The sequence below is a fragment of the Hippocampus bargibanti genome, linkage group LG08, assembly GCF_051943395.1.
Source record: "Hippocampus bargibanti isolate YZ-2025 linkage group LG08, ASM5194339v1, whole genome shotgun sequence".
NCBI lineage: Eukaryota > Metazoa > Chordata > Actinopteri > Syngnathiformes > Syngnathidae > Hippocampus > Hippocampus bargibanti.
In genome coordinates, this window is record NC_142741.1 from 13,575,966 (window position 1) to 13,598,563 (window position 22,598).

At 41.7% G+C, this 22,598-nt stretch overlaps 2 protein-coding genes across 5 annotated transcripts in view; one reads left to right on the plus strand and one right to left on the minus strand.

Annotated features, from left to right (window-relative positions):
* Nucleotides 1-2,465: 2,465 nt before the first annotated feature.
* On the minus strand, nt 2,466-21,095 carry LOC148894588 (uncharacterized). Of its 4 annotated transcripts, none has more exons than XM_089002735.1 (10): nt 20,883-20,933; nt 19,481-19,939; nt 17,460-17,594; nt 17,203-17,357; nt 16,043-16,168; nt 15,485-15,575; nt 11,748-11,947; nt 7,882-7,947; nt 7,657-7,732; nt 2,466-6,016 (listed from the first exon to the last, which is right to left on the minus strand). In XM_089002735.1, exons 2-10 carry the CDS (start codon nt 19,914-19,916, stop codon nt 5,796-5,798), a joined length of 1,506 nt encoding a protein of 501 aa, XP_088858861.1. In that variant the 5' UTR covers nt 19,917-19,939; nt 20,883-20,933; the 3' UTR covers nt 2,466-5,795. The 4 variants fall into 4 exon arrangements, with proteins under 4 accessions (XP_088858861.1, XP_088858860.1, XP_088858858.1 ...); XM_089002734.1 differs by lacking the exon at nt 20,883-20,933 and adding an exon at nt 21,076-21,095 and having other exon boundaries at nt 2,467-6,016; nt 7,861-7,947; XM_089002732.1 differs by having other exon boundaries at nt 2,467-6,016; nt 7,861-7,947.
* The window catches only part of pomt1 (protein-O-mannosyltransferase 1), a 67,062-nt gene continuing 53,717 nt past the window's right edge, over nt 9,254-22,598 (plus strand). The window contains exon 1 of the mRNA XM_089002727.1: nt 9,254-9,272. The gene's annotated coding sequence lies outside the window, so the exon portion shown is untranslated. The remainder of the gene's footprint in view (nt 9,273-22,598) is intronic.

Consider the following 22,598-nt stretch of genomic DNA (forward strand, 5'->3'; position numbering starts at 1 on the left):
AAGTGTGTTGCAAGACATTTAGGAAGGAGGTAATAGAAGTGGGCAAGAGGTCCTTCCAGATGACTGGCAAACTACAGCGAACATAATCAGAGACACAGGTCGGACAGTGCTTGGTGTATCGAGTGGAAGAAAGGTAGATAAGCAGACTTGGTGGTGGAATGGGGAGGTGCATGAGTGTATACAGAGAAAGAGGTTAGCAAAGAAGAAGTGGGACACTGAGAGGACGGACGAGAGTAGACAGTAGTACAAGGAGATGCAGCGCACGGTTAATGTAAAGGTGGCAAAGGCCAAACAAGAGGCCTATGATGACTTGTATGCTCGGCTGGACAGCAAGGAAGGTGAGACTGGTCTTTACAGGCTGGCGAGACAGAGAGACAAAGATGGTACGGACCTGCAGCAGGTTCGGGTGATTAAGGATAGAGATGGCAACGTATTAACAGGTGCCAGTAGTGTGATGGCAAGATGGAAAGAGTACTTTGGAGAATTGATGAATGAGTAAAATGAGAAGGAACAAAGAGTAGAAGACGTGACTGTTGTGGACCAAGACGTAGCAAACATTAGCAAGGATGAAGTGAGGAAGGCGCTGAAGAGGATGAAGGGGGGAAAGGCACTCGGGCCTGATGATTTACCAATCGAGGTATGGAAGTGTCTTGGAGAGGTGGCGGTGGTGTTCTTGACTGGGTTATTCAACAAGATCTTAGATGGTGAACAGATGCCTGAACAATGGAGACGAAGTGTACTCGTGCCCATTTTTAAGCACAAAGGAGATGTGCAGAGTTGTACTAACTACAGAGGAATAAAGTTTATGAGCCATACAATGAAACTCTGGGAAAGAGTAGTCAAAGCTAGACTAAGAGCAGAAGTGAACATTTGGGAGCAGCAGTATGGCTTCATGCCAAAAAAAGAGTACGACAGATGCAGTGTTTGCTTTAAAAATGCTTTTAGAGAAGTACAGAGAAGGTCAGAAGGAACTGCATTGTATCTTTGTAGATCTGGAGAAAGCGTATGACAGGGTGCCCAGAGAAGAGCTGTGGTATTGCATGAGGAAGTCTGGAGTGACGGCAAAGTATGTCAGAGCGGTGCAAGACATGTATCATGACTGTAGGACAGTTGTGAGGTGTGCTGCTGGTGTGACTGAGGAATTCAAGGTGAAGGTGGGACTCCACCAGGGGTCAGCTCTGAGCCCCTTCTTGTTTGCTATGGCGATGGACAGGTTGACAGACGATGTTAGACAAGAATCTCCTTGGACCATGATGTTTGCAGATGACATTGTGATCTGTAGCGAGAACAGGGAACACATGGCGGAGAAACTAGAGATGTGGAGATATGCCCTGGAAAGGAGAGGAATGAAGATCAGTCGCAGCAAGACGGAATATATGTGTGTGAATGAGAGGGATCCAAGTGCAAGAGTGATGCTACAGGGAAAGAGATAAAGAAGGTGGAGGATTTTAAGTACTTGGGGTCAACTGTCCCCAATGAGAGCAATGGAGAGTGTGGAAAAGAGGTGAAGAAGCGTGTCCAGGCAGACTGGAGCGGCTGGAGAAAAATATCAGGTGTTATGTGTGATAGAAGGGTTTCAGCTCGGATGAAAGGAAAAGTGTATAAAACTGTGGTGAGACCAGCCATGATGTTTGGACTGGAGACAGTGCCGCTGAAGAAAAGGCAGGAAGCAGAGCTGGAGGTAGCAGAGCTGAAGATGTTGAGGTTGTCTTTGGGAGTGACCAGGTTGGATAGGATCAGGAATGAGTACATTAGAGGGACAACTCATATTAGAGGCTTTGGAGAGAAAGTCAGAGAGGCCAGACTGAGATGGTTTGGACATGTCCAGAGGAGAGACAGTGACTATATCGGGAGAAGAATGCTGAGCCTTGAACTGCCAGGCAGGAGACCGAGAGGAAGACGGAAGAGGAGGTTTATGGATGTGGTCAAAGAGGACATGAAGGTAGCTGGTGTGAGAGAAGAGGATGCACAAAACCGGGATAGATGGAGGACATTGATTCGCTGTGGCGACCCCTGAGGGGAAAAGCCAAAAGGAAAAGAAGAAGAAGAAGACACTTAGTTTTACATATGTACTCCTTTAAATATTCCGGAGCCCCTTTTTGTCTTTTAGGAAACCTCCTTCCCTGTTCTGTCTGAATACAGTGAGACCTCAACTTACGAACTTAATTGGTTCCCAGACAGAGTGTGTAAGGCGAAAAGTGTGTATCTCAAAAAAAAAAAATTCCCATAGGAAACCATCAAAATGGGAATAATCCGTTCCCGGGTTTCCATAAAATATACTTTTCAACTAAATAAGCCTTAAAACTACACACAACATACTTATTCTATGTATAATAAATGTGCCATTGTATTGTAATAAAAGAAATACACTGAATTGTATCATAAAGTCACTTTATTTACATTTGTGATGGTCACTTATGGCTTGATGGAATGGCGTTGGAGGTCGAAGGTCAAAGAGAATTGCTGTTTGGAAAGAGAGGCGCATTACATGAGGACTGTAATTAAAGAAATAAACTGTGCTGTAAAATAAAGTTTTATTTACCTTTTTGATGGTCGTTGATGGCTTATGGAAGGAGAGTCACCTTCCATAAGGACTGTTGGTAACTTAACCTCTGGTGCTGTTCGGTCGTGTGCTTCGGCCAAAGATCACTCCGCCAGCTGTGGTGGGTGTGTATTATGAAAATAGTGCTTATTATAAGGTTTAATTTTCATAAATTTGACGTTTGTAAGACGAAAAGTTTGTAAGTTAAGGTGTTTGTAAGTTGAGGTCTCGCTGTATTGCCTGTTTCTACACTCTCTTCAGCATTCGGTTCTTTGCTTTTCTCAAGTTGATCTTGACTCTTTTTGATTTCCTTTAGGGGTACTTTACTGTAACTCTGAATATTGTCCCACAAGTCACAACCCGTTTGAGTTTGACCATCTGTGTTGTTTATCATTAAAAATTTCACCAGTCTATGTCTCAGGACTTTCCTTGCCTCGGGGTAGTACACATTATAGGCTGGACTATACTTATCATATCCTACGAAAATCCCCTTCTCACATCTGGAATCGAACTTCTTTTCGTCCTGTTTAAGAATGTAACATTCACAGCCAAATATTTGCATGCTAGAAAGGTTGGGTGCCTTTCCTGTAAAAGCCTGGTAAGGTGTCTGCTGTAGCCGCTTACTGTAGCGATTGTTGCGAATTTGAGCGGCCGTTTGTACAGCATATGTCCATAGTTGCTTGGGAAGGTTACTTTCCAACAGCATGCATCTAGACATCTCAAATAGTGTTCGCCAACCTCTCTCAGCAGTACCGATTTGATGAGGCGAGTAGGGTTCACTCGTCTCATGCCTTATCCCATTCTTTCTTAGTAAAGATTGAAACTCTTGCCCAGTGAACTCTGTGCCGTTGTCGGATCGGATGCATTTTATTTTTCCATATGGGGCTACATCGGCTATGAATTTTTCTGTAGCCTTTTCCTTAATAAAATATGTAAAAATCATCCCGCTGTGGTCATCAGTGAATGCTATTGAGTACCTGTAGCCATTTCTATCTGTCTGTTTGATAGGACCGCAGAGGTCTGTGTGCACTAACTGTAGCACAGTTGCAGCTTTAGCATCTGCATGTCTGTTCCTGCTCTGTGTCAGCTTGCCCTGTGTGCATATTTCACAGTTTTGATTAGATTTGAACGTGGCTCGTATGTCCCTCTAATCACTGTTTTTCTTATGTACATGCTGGCGTTCGTGGTTTCTCTCGTGTGTATAGAACAATGTCGAGTGCATCATTGAATATTTACTTAGAGTCACTATTGCAAGAGTGCGTTATGAAAATAATTAATGTTGAAAAAAAATGTGACCCATCTGACTTTAACCGAATTGTGTTATGTATATGAATGCAATCATTTTTTGCAACAATGTTTATGGTTTTGTCTCCTGAAGCGTGAGGATTTTGCATTGGTTGAATTTTAGAAAAGAAATAGTCATGAAAAAAGTGTAAAGACGTTTTTATTTAATGCATAAGTTTATTTTTCACTTCACTACAGTACAAAAGCATGCTAGATACGCAATCTATGAACTCAAGGAGAAAATTACGTGCCATGTCAAAGATCCCCCATTTATCGCCCACTTTTAATGTAGTTCGGCGCAGGATCGGATATATAAATAGTAGGGTTATATCGATATTTTTTTCCGACTCCCGAGAATATCGATATAATGAGACTTTACTGTATGATCATAAGCCTGTCAAATATTACCTTGTTAAGCGTTTGGATCATTCTTTCGGCAGGGCTAGTACCGATACCAGCTGTACAGGCAGTCTCTGCAACCACTGCTCGATGGCGATTTTCATTTCCCTCGAGTGCGACGACACTTTCATACTTGAAATTGACACTGCCGTCTACAAATGCGGATTTCTTCGTCAAATTGCGGTTTTTATAAAGACAGAACACGGGGTACAAAACATGAGTCGGGCAGTCGCATCCTAATTAAGCTACAGACTTGAAAAGCCTTTGGTGGTTTTCTGTCTCGTATTCCTTGTCAGCAACCCTTTTCTCTTTTTCCGACCTTGGTCACTTTTTCCCCGTCTCAAGTGGCAGCTTAACAGCTTCTAGAAAATTCCACATTACAAAGCTGTTTTGACAGTTGAAGGTGTAAAACAAGAAAGACGCATATTTAAATGGACGATATTATGGTCACCAGTATTGAAATCTGGTTGTCATATCACGCGAGACTCAACGAGATGCATTATATACATGCGCAGTGGTAATACATTCAACGGCACATTTATGATTTATGCGTACTGTCTGGAGGTTCGCTTAACGCTGTGTTTATATTTTCAACTTAAAAACGTGTTTTGTAGAATATACAGTGTCTGAAACTCATGACAAAAAGTTACCGGACACCAGGGCAGTTTACTCTGAAAAGTTGCCTGCCTCATTTTTCACAACTTCAAACACAATAAGACGACTAATCGCAAAAAAAAAAACATTGTTGAAAAGTATTAAGGATTGATAATCAGAATATATAACAGAACAACACTTTAAAATGTACCTACCACAATTGCTCCCTTGCTTAATTTATCGTAAATGATGATGATTTTGCTCCAGTTGTCATTTGTCCATACACTGTTCGGCATGTTGCACAATGCAATGTTTGCGTTGTGTTGTCTGCTACAAGCCACGTACACGTGTCTTTCCACAATGCTTTTAATGCATGTTTACGTTTTGTAGCGTCATAAATTTTGTTAGCTTCTTTTGAATCTTTCTTCTGGGGCTGAGGTTCTGTGCGTCTACTTTGGAAAATGATATGCAAATGCACGACCTGAAAATAAAGCTCGGGAAAGACGGAAGCACGAAGCAGGCTTCTGATTGGCTGCTATGCAGAGTATAGAAATTGCCAAACGAACCAAAATTCAGAAATTTCCAAACCGAATGAAGATTTCAAAATCAGAATAATTTATTCTGATTTCGAAATCTTCGTTCAAACGTTTGCTTTATTAAATAAAGCAAACGTTTTATTTGAAAAAAATATATTCCGTTTTTTTTTCCTTGAAGTTGTCGGCCACTCGGGCGGAGACGTTTTGTAAGTTGTACGCCCGGCGGAAAAGTTGCGACTTAATTTACTACCAGTATTACCAGGAATTCCGACCCCTGATTACATAACAAATTACATTTCATAATTGGCGAACAACCTCTCTACGAGCCAAATTCTCTTTGAGAATTACTTGAGTTTCGCATTCAGTGTTTCAACTACACATAAAGAAGAGTCCAAGGTACCATTTCCAGACAAACAATGGTAGCTATGCCAGAGTTTTCATCAATCAACGTTGGCATCGATATGAGACATGCTCTGTTGCGATATGTTAACCTGCGGGTATGAGGGAGACGAATGTGACGATGACATCAACGTACGCTGGTCAACCTGTGTGGCCATATTCGGGCCCCTCAGGAACAGGGAGGAGGATGGCGTTGGTTTGACCAATGGGAATTTTGTGACTGCAGAGATAGCCACATTGTTGACCGGACTGGAAGTGGATGCTGAAACGAGAACACATTAGAAAGTCGGGATGAACATAAAATGCAGTTACTTGACGTCACTTTGACCAGCATTTATCGGGCATTTTACATGGAGCCAAAGCAATAACAAATTCCATTATTCCTTTTTTATAGCACAATAATTCTAAATGACATTCAAAGGACAAGTTGTGTCCATTATTTGTAAAATCATTTCAAATGACTTCTAATGAGCGTATTTTACAAAGATTCCACGGCATATAGCTAGATTTTACGTTTTAAGACTTGCGCTGAATATTCAGGAAGTCTTGTTTTTAAGTTGGTGACAATGCCTACCGTGACGTCACGTCTGGAACGCCCCTGACTGAGAAAGCGACACACAATGCATTTTGGGTACTTTGTTTGGTCTTGGGAGAGAGAGGTCGACAGGCGGATCGGTGCGGCGTCTGCTGTGATGCGGACTTTGGACCGATCTGTCGTGGTGAAGAAGGAGCTGAGCCAAAAAGCAAAGCTCTCAATTTACCGGTCTATCTACATCCCAACCCTCATCTATGGTCACGAGCTCTGGGTTGTTTTCTCCGTAGGGTGTCCGGGCTCTCCCTTAGCGATAAGGTGAGAAGCTTGGTCATCCGGGAGGGGCTCAGAGTCGAGCCGCTTCTCCTCCACATAGAGAGGAGCCAGATAAGGTGGCTCGGGCATCTGATTTGGATGCCCCCTGGACACCTCCCTGGTGAGGTGTTCCGAGCATGCCCCACTGGCAGGAGACCCCAGGGACGACCCAGGACACACTGGAGAGACTATGTGTCCCAGTTGGCCTGGGAACGCCTCGGGATCCGCCAGGCCTAGCGAGAAGAAGTGGCTGGGGAGAGGGAAGTCGGCTTCCCTACTGAAGCTGCTGCCCCCGCGACCCGACCTCGGATGGATGGATGTTTGGTCTGAAAATTTCGTGTTGATGAGCATTGATGGCGAAATTAGAAGGAAAAAACATAAATGATACTAGTTGACACGAATTCTCAGCAGACAAATCAGCCCATTTCCAACGGAGATTGGGCGCCATCTTGTGCATTTTCTGGGCGCTACATTGGAATCCAGATGCCACAAAATGAGACGGAGGACTTCTTTAATTGATTGCAAACATTTCTGCTTTCCTCTTCAGAACTATTTGAATCATATTCATAACTGGATGAGTAACAAGAAAGCATCTTCTCCGAATCTGAAGCCATTGTTTTGATTCTCGAGCAAGGCAAACTGTCCTGGCGTGACGTCACGAACAAGGGGGCGGGACCTTATGAAACTGAAACTTTCTGAGGTCATTTTGAAGTAGTTTTGGGACAATTTAAGTCATTTTTATTGGTGTTTTGCATTTGACAAAAATATCAGCCTGAGTGTTTTGGGTATTTTAGATGCTATTCTGCTTTCTGATGTCAGTTAGGAAACAAAAAAATGGTGTCGGCTGTCCTTTAACTGACATTACCGTACGAAATGATCCACTAGAAGTTACCAGAACTACAGCGTAGTCCATGAGTTTGACATCCCTGAAATAGGGTTTGCAAACGAGTCATAAAATGAATTTCCTGCTTCATGTCATTTTATTAATTGTGTGTGATGTACAAACGGCACAACTGCAACTGAATTAGACAATTAGAGCGAGAGGCTCATCTTACTACAAGATGCTTTGTGTTGCTGAGGACCACTGACTGGGAAGCCATCGTGGGAAAGAGGCACTGCACCACCTTGAGTCTGGAAATGAGCATGTTCTTAATTATAAGGATGCCAGTAGAAATGTTATTCTAGCACCAGAAAAGAATGATGTGTGTCAGCCCTGGCTGATGTCATCTTATACAGATGCAAGGCATCCATATACCAACCTGAACCTGATTGAGACATGCCTGAAGTTTCCGCTTGGCCCTCCATCTGGCCACCCTCAGTCTGGTCTTTTCTCGCCGCTCCCGTACCTAACAAAACAAAACAAATAACAACAACAAAAACTCACCAACAGTGATTCCGAACCACATATGCAGAATCCTGACAGTATTGTGTGAACACTGATGGTATTTTTTTTCTGGAAACGCGTGCCAATGGAAAAATACCCCAATGTCAAACCGGCTGCGTTTAAGATACTGTCCATGTTTGGGTCAACATACGTCTGCGAGTGTGTGTTTTCTACCCTGAAACATGTGAAATCAAAGCATCGATCTGTCCTGACTGACAATCGTGTAAAATAATTGCTTCGAGTGGCAACAACAGAATGCAAGCCAGATTTAATGAGGATTGTCCAAGACAAAGAATGCCTGAAGTCCCACTAAGCAACAAGCACACTATTGTAAATTATTATATTTTTGTTTGTGGACTTGGTTGAACCCAGTTTGTGTGTGTAAAGACAGTGTTCTTTGTTGCCTTAAGGTTTTAGTACTCTAGGAGTCAATTTCCGCTATACAGTGAGACCTCAACTTACGAACTTAATTGGTTCCCAGACAGCGTGTGTAAGGCGAAAAGTGTGTATCTAAAAAAAAAATTCCCATATGAAACCATTAAAATGGGAACAATCCGTTCCCGGGTTTCCATAAAATAGAGTTTTTAACTAAATAAGCCTTAAAACTACACACAACATACCTTATTCTATGTATAATGAATGTGCTATTGTATTGTAATGAAAGAAATACACTGCATTGTATCATAAAGTCACAAAGAGAGGCACATTACATGAGGACTGTAATTAAAGAAATAAACTGTGCTGTAAAATAAAGTTTTTTTCAACATCTTCGATTGCCTGAGACCGTCGCTTTGAGAGCACGGAAACACCTTTTGCAACAGATGCACCTTTGATGGCTTCTTTGTTGCGGAGAATGGGAGCAATGGTTAACTTAGCATAGCCGTGCTCGGCCACGCACACCTCGTTCGTGTTTTTCAATTATCTCCTTCTTCTCAGCAACAGTGATTTTATTTCGTGTCTTCTTGGGCTGAACACGAGCCTGTGGTGGTTATTTTTCGGTCCCATCATAGTAAAATTATCAGTAAAAAGCTCCAAGTTGGCGATCGACGTGTGCATTCAATGAGAGGGGGTGAGCAAAGTAGCGCCGGCTGGAGCGCTGTTCGGTTGTGTGCTTCCGCCGAAGATCACTCCGCCAGCCGTGGTGGGTGTCTCATCTCATCTCATTTTCTGTACCGCTTATTCCTCATTAGGGTCCCGGGGTTGCTGGAGCCTATCTCAGCTGTCTTCGGGCACGAGGCGGGGGACACCCTCAATTGGTTGCCAGCCAATCGCAGGGCACACAAAGACGTACAACAGTCACTCTCACACTCACACCTCGGGACAATTTGGAGTGGTCAATCTGCCTGCCATGCATGTTTTTGGAGTGTGGGAGGAAACCGGAGGACCCGGAGAAAACCCACGCGGGTCCAGGGAGAACATGCAAACTCCACACAGGGAGGCCGGAGTGGGACGCGAACCGGTGACCTCTGTACTGTGAAGCCGGCGTGCTAACCACTCAACTACCGGGCCGCCCCGTGGTGGGTGTGTATTATGAAAATAGTGCTTATTATAAGGTTTAATTTTCATAAATTAGAGGTTCTTAAGACGAAAAGTTTGTAAGATAAGGTGTTTGTAAGTTGAGGTCTCGCTGTATTTGTTGATTTTGTATTTAAAATGTTACTTATAATAAATCTGTCTGAGCAGATGTCTATGTGTGTGAGGGATGGGGCGATGGGGTGTTCCTGTGTTCCCATGTTTATCAAAGTCAGCGTTATTGTCAAATAGTTTCAGCACAGATGAAATTACTGTCCTCTCGGACAAAAACGCCAATTTGCCGGGGGAGAGAGAGGGGAGCCGCTGCGTGTTCACGCGCCGCCATCTTGATGTGGCTCTTTGCAGTAACAGTAAAAAATGTGGCTCTTATTCTCTGACTGGTTGGCCACCCCTGGTTTAGTTTAATCTGCTGTTTTATTATTTATTGTTTTATTCATGATTTTATTGTTCTATGTATTGTTTTTACTGTAAAATGTCCTTGGGTCTCCAGAAAGGCACTTGTAAATTAAATGTATTATTATTATTATTATTATAAAATGAGAATAATCAATTCCCAGGTCCCCATAAAACATAATTTTCAACTAAATAAGCCTTAAAACTACACAAACTATACCTTATTTTATGTATAATAAATGTGCTATTGTATTGTAATTAAAGAAATAAACTGTACTGTTTAATAAAGTTGTTTTATTTACCATTGTGATGGTCGTTGATGGCTTGATGGAATGGTTAGCTTTTTGCATAAAGTGTCTCAAGGAGCTCTGGGCTGTATATCTTAGAAGTTGTGATATTGCAACAGCAACAGATGCAGGCAGGCACACTAGAAACTTCATTAATAGCTGGTTCTCTTGCCTGTATGTTCTCTTCAAATTGTACAGATGGCTTGTGCGGTTATTTGTAGAGCCTGATTGATGGGATATTTTAACCTTGCAGTCTACACTCTGCCTTTGAACTATCAATGAAGTTGAAACGAGTCAAAATTTCACTGTGTTTTCTATCCATTTTCTCACCATTTCACTTTTGTTTTTTCACTTTAGTTTTTTTGTTTCAAACTTTTTCGTCTCCCTTTCGTATAAGTGTATTTCTGTAACCCCTCCCCCGCTCACTGCTCTGTGTGTCCTGCTGCATGTGTCCCCCCCCTCCTTTGCCACGGATCTTGAACAATCACGTGTGGCTTTAACCGAAGACTGAGGGCAGGGAATAGAGGGAAAAAAAACCCGGCTGACATTTCCAGCACCTTGTTAGGAGCTACAAGAACCGGCTCGTTCGCGAATGACACATCAATCACTGTGGCGCTGCATGTGTTTCACGAACAATAGTTCCTATGCCAAGATTATATTCTCGCGAATTTAACGTTCGTAAGGCGAATAGTTCGTTAGCTAAAGCGTTAATAAGCCGAGGTATCACTGTATCTTAAAAGGACACCAGGCAGTGGCTTTGAAAGCAGTTACCCGACTCAGGCATACTAAGGAAGGCATGCACTAGCTGTTACTTATGCCAAAAGCACCGTCCCCCAACACAACAGGAAATTGCTGCCTCCATTGTAGGACAACTATCAACCAACTACAGGCTGGACACATTAAAAAGAGATGAGGTGAGGCCATTCACAAAGCAGGGCAAGAGCAGGAAAAGTACAGTATATGGATGATAGAACAGAAAAACAAACAGTTAAGAAAAAACTACAATAATAGTGTAGATAAATAAAGAATTGTATTGTTTTGAAACGGAAGACACTGCAATTGCAGCACATGTGGAAACAGCCCGCAGAGCGCTTGTAGCCTGCATCAAAACAATCTATGAGCGTCATAAACAAAATTGGCCTCACAACACAAGTTATAAGTTCAATATTTTTATGTGTAAGTTTTGATAAAAGAAGGCTTTAACATGGTCATAATCATATTTTTTTTCAACTCTTAACTAAATTATACTTCCTGTAGAACAAGTGGGTCTGTTGAATTTACAAAGTACATGCTTATCATCAAAGTCAAAAGTCAAAGTCAGCTTTATTGTCAAATATGCGAATATCATATCATAGTGCCGAGTCAAGATTGTACCACCTCTGCCTTAACTCATTTACTGCTAGACGTGCAAAAATGTGTCCACTCCAGTGCCAGGGTTTTTGTCATTTTCACTCCAATTACAGGACGCCTTATCTTAAAGTTTGGGAAATACTTCTAACAAATGGAAACACTTCTCACAGATGAGATCAATAAGAAACCACTCACTTACCAGATCGGCCAGTAGAGGCTGAGGCAGTGTTTTTTCCAGCTCTCGCCGTCGATTAAGGCTTCGTCGGCGAAGTTCATTGCGCCGCAGTTTGTACTCTTCATATAAACTGAAGTCCTTGGTCCACGGGCCGCGCATCATCTGCCGTGGAGTGTCAGGAGGTAATGGCGTGATGGCAGGAAAGGCTGTCTGTGGCGCAGCATCTAGCAGATAGGGAATAACTAGCGCATTAAAACGGGTTGTCACAAATGTTTGAGAAACCTCAATTTTAACAGAATATTGACAGCATGTAAACGTTGTCAGTGTTTGTTGAAAACACATGACAAGAGGACTTTGTGAAATCTAATCGCAAATTAAATTTCCATCGCAATTTTGGGGTGATGGATTTTCAATAATTTAGCCCGAATTTGTACCACGGACTGTGACGTCACGAGGCTGGGTCCTGGAGGGGAAATACATTCCACTAAGATGGCTTCACCCAGAGAGAGTTTTGGCCCCATCTGGTGGAAGGCAGCAATCCAAACCCCACACATGTGGATGATCGTGGCTTGATTGGCATGCATGGCTTTTGAGGCCAGAGAGCCTCTCAGTGTGCAGCCGGGGAGACAAGCTCCATTGTTTTCCTCTGTGGAGAAACACTGAGAAACTGATTGCTGCATGGAACTCGTCGCCAGTTGGGACCATAGCACGGAACACCGGATTTGGAACCTTGCTAATGGTGGCTAGGCTACCTAGGAAGGACATTAACCCTTTACGGACAATTGTGCCAAGTTCGGTACACTAAATATAAATGCTTATAGATAAAAAAAATGAAAGGTAGCAGTTCAAGTACCGATTGGAAGTGATGCAGCACAAGTTACATGTCCCTTTAAAACAGGTTATGTGCAGCTTTGCCTTTAAGAGCATCAGTGACATCTCCTTCTTGCGCAACACAACGTGCGCTCCTGCATCTTCAAAGCTCCTTCTATTTTTCATCATGGATCAAATATCACGTATATATTGTGACGATTTTATGAGTTATTCAGAAGAGGTTCACCTTGATACTGAAATGCATAAACTAACTGATAGAGTGCTTATGCAACAAGAATTTGAAACCAACACTAACGCTAACTTGTTTATTTACCAAGAAATATTAAAAATAAGTAGTGTCCCGAATTTGGAACATTCGGCGTGCTAACGCTATTTTCATGATGATATTGTTGATCCTGACTTGGTACCCGATGCGAATAATTAGAAGTGAATGGTGCGTTTTACACTAATAGCTGTACCTCATTGCTTTGCATTCTCATCATAATTATTGAAACAGAGGTCCATATGTTTTTTTGGTATCTCCTAAAAAGAAATTAGAAAACGTAAACATTTTCGATTTTCTGGTACAAATTTAACACTTCCTATTTCCAAAAGACATGGTAGGAGCAGGTGCAACACTTTTTCTGTGAAAAAAATGACAGGAAAAGCTAAAAGTCTATATTTTATTTGGGGCAAATCAAAGACAGCAGAATTACTTCTGAAGGCCTTGAAGACATTAGATTGGCATGTCAACTAAAATCATCTGAGAGAAAGAATTTGTAATCAGAAAATGTAGAAATGATTGTTTTGAAGAACGTAATAGGTTGCATTTCCACTTGTGCCATGTAAGATTTTGTTGCAACCTAGTGGACAAAATAGTCCCCACTACCGTATGTGCATTTCACATTCTCAAATAAAGAACGGTGACAGGAAGATAAAGCATCTGGAAGGACTGAAGTTCTGTTTGTGATGTAATGTAAGGAAAGAGATGCCCATTTCACGGTAAGATCAAAGCATTGACATCAAATGGTCGGCATAGTTTTTGCTTTTTTGAATGTTGCTGTGCCCATATATTTTTTTTCTAAAATACCCATGTACTGTATATCTTTCCAGATCCTGATGAGAATGAAATAGATGACCATGTTGATGAAGACATTTTGGCATCGGACACAGTCGTGACTGTTGCATTGATGAACTTCTATCACCATTCAAATATTTTCAAAGGATTTTCGATGAAAAAATGATGGATATTATTGTTGAACAGTCGAAATTTTATGCAATGCAAAATAACATCAATAAGCCCCTGTGTCTCGCCAAAGAAGAGCTTGAGCAGTGCCTGGGATTGATATGTTTCTCAATCTCAAAATGAACAAACACTCGGATACATTGGGCTTGAAAGCTATCACCACTAACTGATTATGCTGCAGAATGTACTGTATGTCAAGGGATCGCTTCAAAATTATAAAAAAGGAGCTTGCATATAGCAGACAATACAAAACAAGGAACTCGGGGAAGCCCAAATTATGATCCCTTGCTCAAAGTAAGGCCAATTATAAAAGTTTCAAGAATTACCCAAATCACAGCGTTTGTCAATTGATGAACAAATTGTACTCTATGAAGGTAGATTTACCGTCAAGCAGTGTCTACCAAATAAACCAATGAACTGGGGGTTCAAGTTGTTTGTGCTGGCAGGTTATGATGGCTACATGTATGCATTCCCCTGATATACAGGAAAGATAAATCCAGTCAGTGACTCCAAGGTTCCCGATCTGAAAGTGACCTCAAATGTTGTGCTCCATTTGGCCCAAAACATCCAACCAGGAAAGAATCATCGATTGTATTTTGATAATTGGTTTACATCTATCCCCTTACTCCAACATTTGGCAACAAGAAAAATCTGGTGTTGTGGCACAGTGAGGCTCAATCGATTGTTCAGCTGAACCGCAGCTAAAAAACATTGAGGGTCTTTTCCCGCCAATGATACAGTATTCGGTTTGACAACATAGCTCATGTTCCATATGTTGCAAAGAACCGCAACAGGTGCAAGCATGGCACATGCTCGGTGAAAACGAATATTTACTGCAAAAAAAATGCAATGTAAATCTATGTTTGAATCATCCCAAGAACTGCTTTTCATTATTCCAAGGTTATTAGCTAGTTTTCTTTATCTGTAAAGGAACTATGTATTTTATGTAAACATTTTATGTATGTTTTGTTTTAATAAAAAGCTGTCATATGGGTAAAAGTCTAGTCCCACTCAATATAGGTCTTTCATGACGATTGTGCCAAATTAGGCACATGATCAAATTTTCTACATTATTGGAAAATAATAAAAAAGAGGAAGCTACTAGTATGTTATTATATCCATCAGTGACCATAAAAACTGAACAGAATGTTTTTTTTTCTAAGTAGAAAATAATTTAGGCAGTAAAGGGTTAAGAGGGGTGAGGCCCAGAAACACATAGAAAAGAACTCCGTCTTCAGTTTCACCTCAGAAGAGACTTTATTATGATTTAAGAATTGGAAAGGATGCTATTCTTGCCCTTGTTGATTGTGAATTCCTCCTGAAACCCTTTATTAAAACCTTTGTTTGCATTCAAACCTGTCGCCCATTGCGCTCCTTGTCCTGCCCCGCTGAGAGCTTGCCTCTTATGACATTACAGGACATACAGAACAAGGCAAAAAAAAGTATTACTTTATCCTACACCTGGGGTCGGCAAGACGCGACACGCGAGCCACACGTGGCTGTTTTAGCGCAACCCGGTGGTATTTACAAAATGCGCCTGGTAGCTAGCTTCTGCCTGACACAAAATAGGTGTAGTTGAGTGTGCTGAGTATTTGTAGAATGTCTCACCCGCAGCACAACAAAATACCGAGGAGTAGAGCTTGGAACTACCATCTAATATTCACATTCACGAGCCCTACTCTGTTAACGAAAAAAAGGTACTCACAGGAAGAGGTTGGTCCAGCTGTGTTGAAACCTGAGGAGCTAGCTCTCTCGCTGGCCTGAAGTCCTGACCACTGTGTGGAAGGCAGCGAAACCTAAAAAACAGCCACCATAGTCAATATATATATATATATATATATATATATATATATATATATATTGTTCTTTTGACTTCAAGACGGCGCCGCGAGAGTGGCTGCCTTTCCAGCAGCTCATGTATTTTGTTTTTCTACTTTCATTGCTGTGAAATGTAAATTTTTCCACTGTGAGACTAATAAAGGCAAATCCAATCCAATCCAATACACCAAAACGAGAAAATGCTAAACTCTGTGATATTCTTACAGTCCAGTCCTGTATTTGGCAGTAATGAAAAGTTTAAGTAAAGTGTACCACATCAAATGTTTTTTTTATCTCCACAGTTCTATCTGCCTGTTCTGGTGTATCACTGCAAGATTGGAACACTGTGGAGTCCACATTGTGTGTGTAAGTGCAAATAAATAGCTAATTACTGACTTTGATCCAGAAAAAATTAAGGGCCGGGGGTCTCCTTAAAATATGTCACCTCTGACTGGGTCAGATGGCCACGGTTCAACTGATTGTCCAGAAGTAAGCAGGTTATGACTTCCGGGGCCTCCTCTGCCTCTTCCTTGATACAGATCACCTGCTTATCATCATCCTCCACTTTCACCTGCGACATGATAGAGAAAATACAGGTTAACAAAAAGGTCCTAATAGAAACATGACTGTTCTACCAACCTAATTTAACTACTGGGGACGTTTGAGTCCATTTCACCCATCAAACAGTCATATGACCACACGGAGTCTCAGCAGCCCCACAAGACAAAGCCAGCAGCCCCACGCCAAAGTAGTTTTCAACATGAATGAATTCCATGAAATATGGCATAAATCGTGCTCCAGCACCCCTCAGTAATATCTTGCATGGTCACTTGAATCTGCCTGAAAAAAGCCAGTATTTCAGCGTGCGAGAACTCTTGAGAATAAAACAATCAATAAATAGTACAGGAATGCAAATTGTAATTCCTTTGGTCTAACCAGATACATTGGAGGTCTCTGTACCCTTGATGTAAAAGGGTTGTGATTAGGGCTATGCAATTATATAATCTTGGCGACTGATAAACTTTGATTACGGTGGCCAGTAATGAGCACAACTCCACAATCAAATGTGCCGGAAATGTTCGAAACTACAGCCAATCACGCAACCTGTTCCTGGTCTAAAAGTGGCAACAGTTAATTAGTAGATCTGTCCTTTCTCTGTGTTTGTTGCCAGTTGCAAAATGGAAACATTCTCATTTCCATCACTCGGGAAATCATTTAAAAGGAGAGCATTGAAAATGCACACACAACAATTGTTACAATAGAGTTCATGGCTTTGTCTTTGGTACATAAAATGTTGATCACTGTTTCCTATATCTTATTTAAAAAAAATTGTTAATCACTGCTTCCATGAATTGACAATCGAAATCTGATGTTATTTGCTGTTTAATTCATGATTAGTCAATGCACCACTACTAAAGCCTGTAAACTGGTTCATGTTTTTCTACATTAGTATTCTAAAAATGTTCATGAGGCCTGCAGCAATCAGATATCTTGGTGTTTGGAAATGTTAAATTTAAAGGTACGTTTGAAATTGCTTTTGTTATGTGCCGAGTTATAGCGCATTACCACCCGTGTTGTGAAGATGGCCAGTGTTGCACTATTCACCTGTGGTGGAGGATTGGTGGAAGACTGTTGGTCGGCGTCATGGGATGGGAAAGGAGGCAACGTCACAATTGTATCTGTGCTGTCTAAGCTTGGATGCGCATTGATGACATTCCAGTCGCTCTCCTGACCTCCACCGCCGATGCTCAGAGGACCACCTTGACGCGTATGACAGAGAAGAGCTGAATGTGTAATCGGTGATGTTAAAAATGCAACTCAAAGTGATATTTTTATGAGATTGAATGAAAGATCTCCCTAACTGGAATTATCATGACATTCTGTACTCATGGTATGGGACACTGCCAAAATGCCATCCGTTGGTTCAGGGCTAACCACTTGCACATCTGGCTGTATGCATGATCTGATGCAAAGCCGATTCATGCACTGTGGAGATTCTGTAGGAAAGATATTTGAAATTAAATTGTCAGTATAAACGGATTACAAAATGGATGGATGAATTGATAAAATTATATATTGTGATGTCACGAGAGGCTGTGTCCTGGAGGGCAAATACATCCCCCTAAGATGGCTCAAACCAGAGAGAGTCTTGGCCCCACCTGGTGGAAGGCAGCAATTAAACCCACACACCTGCAGCTGATCAGGGCTTGATTGGAAAGCAGGGCTCTTAAGGCAGAGAGCCTCTGAGTGTGGAGCTTGGGGAAAGACAAGCTCGATTGCTGTGCTCTGTGGAGAAGTTGATTGCTGCGTGGAACTCATTGCCAGTTGGGACCACACGACTGGACACGGGATTTGAACCTAGCTAAGGTGGCTAGGCTACATGACGAGGACGTCAAGAGGGGTGAGGCCTAGAGACTCTTGTAAAGAACTCCGTCTTCAGTTTTACCTCAGAAGAGACTTTATTTGGATTTAAGTATCAGAAGAGACTTTATTTTGATAAGTATTGGAAGAGACACTATTCAAACCTTTGTTGCTTGTGAATTCCCCTTGGAACCCTTGATTAAAACCTTTTGTTTGTATCCAAACCTGTCGTCCATTGCACTTCTTGTCCCGTCCCGCTGAGAGCTAGCCTCTCGTGATATCACAATATGTATTTTTGAGGGCTACACAACAATAAAATACAGCGATACCGCAGCTAACAAACTTAATTGGTTCCCAGAAAGTGTGTGTAAGGCGAAAGATTCGTCTGCCGAACATTTATTCCCCATAAGAAGCCATTAAAAATATGAATAATCCGTTACCAGGTCGCCATAAAACAGAATAGTCTACTAAATAAGCCTTATTACACAAAATATACCTTATTTTATGCATAGTACATGTGCTATTGCATTGTAATTAAAGAAATAAACTGTACTGTATAATAAAGTCGTTTTATTTATCTTTGTGATGGTCGTTGATGTAGTTGCCTCTTGATGATATCCGAGTGAAGTTGCCGTGCTTTCTCGGCGATAATACCGTCACTCACACTGTCCCCTGCTAGCTGCTGACCGTTGCTTAGACAACACAGAAACACCCTTAGCTACACGTAGCAATGGTCGACTTAGCGTACTGGGAGGCTAAGTCACACAAACGCACACCTCGTTCGTGTTTTTCGATGATCTTCTGCTCGACCGTAATTTTCTTTTGTGTCCTCTTCGGCTTAACACTAGCCTGTGGTGGGGTCTTTTTCAGTCCCATAATAGCAAAAGTAATCCACTTGATGAGAAAGCACATCCACACTCAAAGAAAGGTGTTGACGAAAACTAGTCTGCCAGCCACCGTGGCGCTATTCGACCGTGTGGTTTGGTGTTCATCCGCTGAAAACGAGTCCGCCAGCCACCGTGGCGGTGTGTGGTTTGGTTTGTCCTCTGAAATCTAGTTAGTCAGCCAAGACTATATGCTCGCGAATGTATTGTTCTTAAGGTGAAAAGTTCATGAGCGAAAGTGTTCGGAAGCTGAGGTGTCAATGTATACCGTAATCAAGAGGTACAAAAATATCGCCCCCCCCCAAAAAAAAAAAAAAAAAACACACACGCACACACAGTGGAAGTAAAGTCAGTTGTTGAGGCAACGTTGCAGTTCCAAAACAATTTTACAGAGGTGTGTATGCTTCAGTTGTATTGCCCATCACAGTCATTCACATTGGTTGCCCTTGGCAAGAGTCTGCAATTTTGATGTTCTTCATCCATCAAAAGTTCCTCCCTTACGAATTTCTGTTCCTAATTAATAAAAAGCAGTCACGGTCCAACTTCTTTAACTACTATGCTGCAATAGTTGGTTCCCCTATGAAAAAGTTGTATCGTGAAATGTATTCACAAAAAAAACGTTCACACTGAGAACTTACCTTGGTTGCTTGATGGTGGATCATCAGCGATGGAGTTCTGAGAGGAGCAAGATGGTGAAGCTCCTGTGGAGGTGTTATCAGCCCCACCTGCCTGTGCCGGAGGGCATTTGGACTGGTGGCTTCGTATCAGAGCGGTGCTGGACGCTCGGTGCTGCAACTCCTCCTCTACCCCCTGCCTGTAATACTTCAGTTTCAACTCAGTGTAGCGCAACTTGGCTCGTACATTGTCATTCTCCTTCTCCTTCAGGGCCTTCTCTCTCTGCAGCATCATCATGTCCCGTTTCATGTGCGCCAACTGTGCCTTTAGCTCCTCAAATTTTACCCCGACCACCTTCAGCATTTCAGCCAGAACCGTCTCCACAGCTCCGTTCACTGCCTGCTCCACCACGGTGCCCATTTGGCCTCGGATCAGTGAGACAGCAATGCTGACATCCATCTCAGCACACAGTTAAATTTTACCTGCAAGCATAATTATGTCACGGAAAATTCACCAAGCACTTCATTTGGTACACATGCATGACCCATCAAAAACAATAACATAGCCCTGTCAAAAGCAGTGTCTTCCAAAAAGTATGATTGTTGTCAATGTTGGTTTATTATTGTAGTTGAATGGCTGTTTTTAATTTTATTTTGCTGACATACAACAACATGTAGTATAATAGTTACAATTTAAAATATACAATACATTTAAAGTATACAATACACCTATGGTACGTTTCAAGTACGAATTTTGGTCATATTAATTAATGTACAACTTGTCTTGATTTCGAGACACTGCGCCTGTCTACGAATTTGAATTTTATCAAAACCTTCAGTGTGCTACACAAAAATGCTTATGTTTCTCAATACTGTACAATATTACACCGAGCACATAACATCTTTTATTTGGGAATTGGAGTGTCTTATCTGTTTTCGAGTAATGGAAAATGAACCAAAACGTCAGTACACTCGGCAATGCCAATAGTTCATAAGCGCTAAAATAACAGTATAATTTAAAGTGTGACGATTTCAATTTACTTGTTGGGTGACTGAGAGTAGCTAGTTGTATAAAATCATTATGGCCTACTATAGATGTTGAGTACGTCAACCAGGCAACAATAACAGGTAAACAGGCAAACCCGTGTTCCATTGTTGTGATGTCAAATCCACACGAAACGCTTGATGAAAACGCAGCCTACGAAAGCTAAATTCTATGTGTACTTTTGCTTTTAACACATGTTATGACATTCGTGGCTTATGCGACAACAGAGCTCGTTCCGTTAATCACGCAGATAAAATAAACTACGAAAGTCAAAATGCACACCTATTAAAAATTATTATCGTACTTTCTATAGCCAGGCGTGGCAGATAATTCACAAAGGCCAAAAGCGAAAATCAAAAAAAATCCCACTAATTTTCTGACCTTTTGGACGAGATGCTTCCTTTTCCTCTTCTTTTGGTCACTAGACTGCGCTGTACGAATAGCTAATAATACAGTTCTGCCCCCTAGCGAAGCCGGTAGCGCCTTACAACAACCACGGCACCTACATCCAAAGAGGCTCACAACAATTACTTAAGTTATGTTCAGGTGTGTAATGTATCCACAATTCACATACCTGGTGTCGATCCCCCTTATCTATTGGGAAAGTCATCGATGACTTTCCGTTCAATGGATCTCAACTCTCCTTATCAGCCAAATGCGGTCACGATGCAGTTCCCAAAACTGGTTTTGAAAACATTAGTTTTTAATCACCTCTGGGCTTCCAGATAATTCCAATTATGTAAAGAGAGAGAACGAGAGAGAGAGAGAGAGAGAGAGAGAGAGAGAGAGAGAGAGAGAGAGAGAGAGAGAGAGAGAGAAACATTGTTGGATGGACGAAAAGGTTTGTTCAGCCGTCATCTGTACTTTTTTGAAGGTGTCAGACGTTTTGCTTCTCATCCAAGAGGCTTCGTCAGCGAACAAAAATTTTGCTTGTAGCTCTGGCCCTATATATATATCCCTACTACCAGTGACGTGCAGTCAGGGCAGGCAGGTGAGGCTGTGCCTCACCTGTCATCATGAACATATCAAATGACAAAATAAATTAAACCGTTATATTTATTTAGTGATTTGTACTTTAACGTTCCTTTCCATTTAGCTTCACCATTTTGGATTTGTTTTCAAAATCGTAGGATTTTCACATTTACCGTTCAAATACTAAGTAGAGACGAGCGGTGAGGCACCTGCCGGCTGAGCCTCACCATGGATTGCGCAATCACCATGCTAACTGTGCTGGCTTGCTCTGCAGTGAGACCGTATTGCTGTCCCTCTGCATATCGCTATTAAAGTGTTCAAAAGCTTTTAGTATATGAACTAGATTTCTACAGTTTAGCTAGTGTATATAATGTACAGTCACTGTACATTATAAACACCGTACTAGAGTGTTTATTTGATTTTATTTTTATCAAAACTGTGTGCATAGGTGAGGCACACAGTTCTCCTCCCTCATGACAGGGAGCGCTGGTGATTAGCGATTCTTCTTGTGACTCGTCGGCTGCAGAATAATAGAATTAGTGACAGCAAGCTACAGTAAACAATTAGCAAGTTAAGTGCAACAATCCAGTCATTTTTTCGTGTTGCTTGGCCTTATTTTCAGAATGGTGGATTACATATCGAAATTGAAAGAATTTTCTAAACTGGACTTTCAATCGAAGCAGTTGATAGTAATTATAGGATGACCAACACCGGACTGTATAGCTCACAAACGGTGAGGGATGAATGTAAATCTCCTGGACAGCTTCTCAGCTTTTTGGCCAAGAAGGATCTCATTGAAACTATTCCTGAAGCGACAAAGTTGCTCCAGCTCGTGCTCACTGTTCCAGCTACTACAGCATCAGTGGAGCAGTCATTCTCAGCACAAAAGACTGAAAACATGCAGTCGGAACAGGACTAATCAAGGACGACTTTCTTCACTGCCAGTGATCTCCATTGACACAGAGAGACTTGGACTTCATTTATAAGTAAAGGTTACACGATCTTCTTCTTTTCCTTTCGTCTTTTCCCTTCAAGGGGTTGCCACAGCGAATCAGTGTCCTCCATCTTCAGAGGTTTGTTTCGCATGTCTGTTTTGGACAAGCTTTTACGTCGGATGCCCTTCCT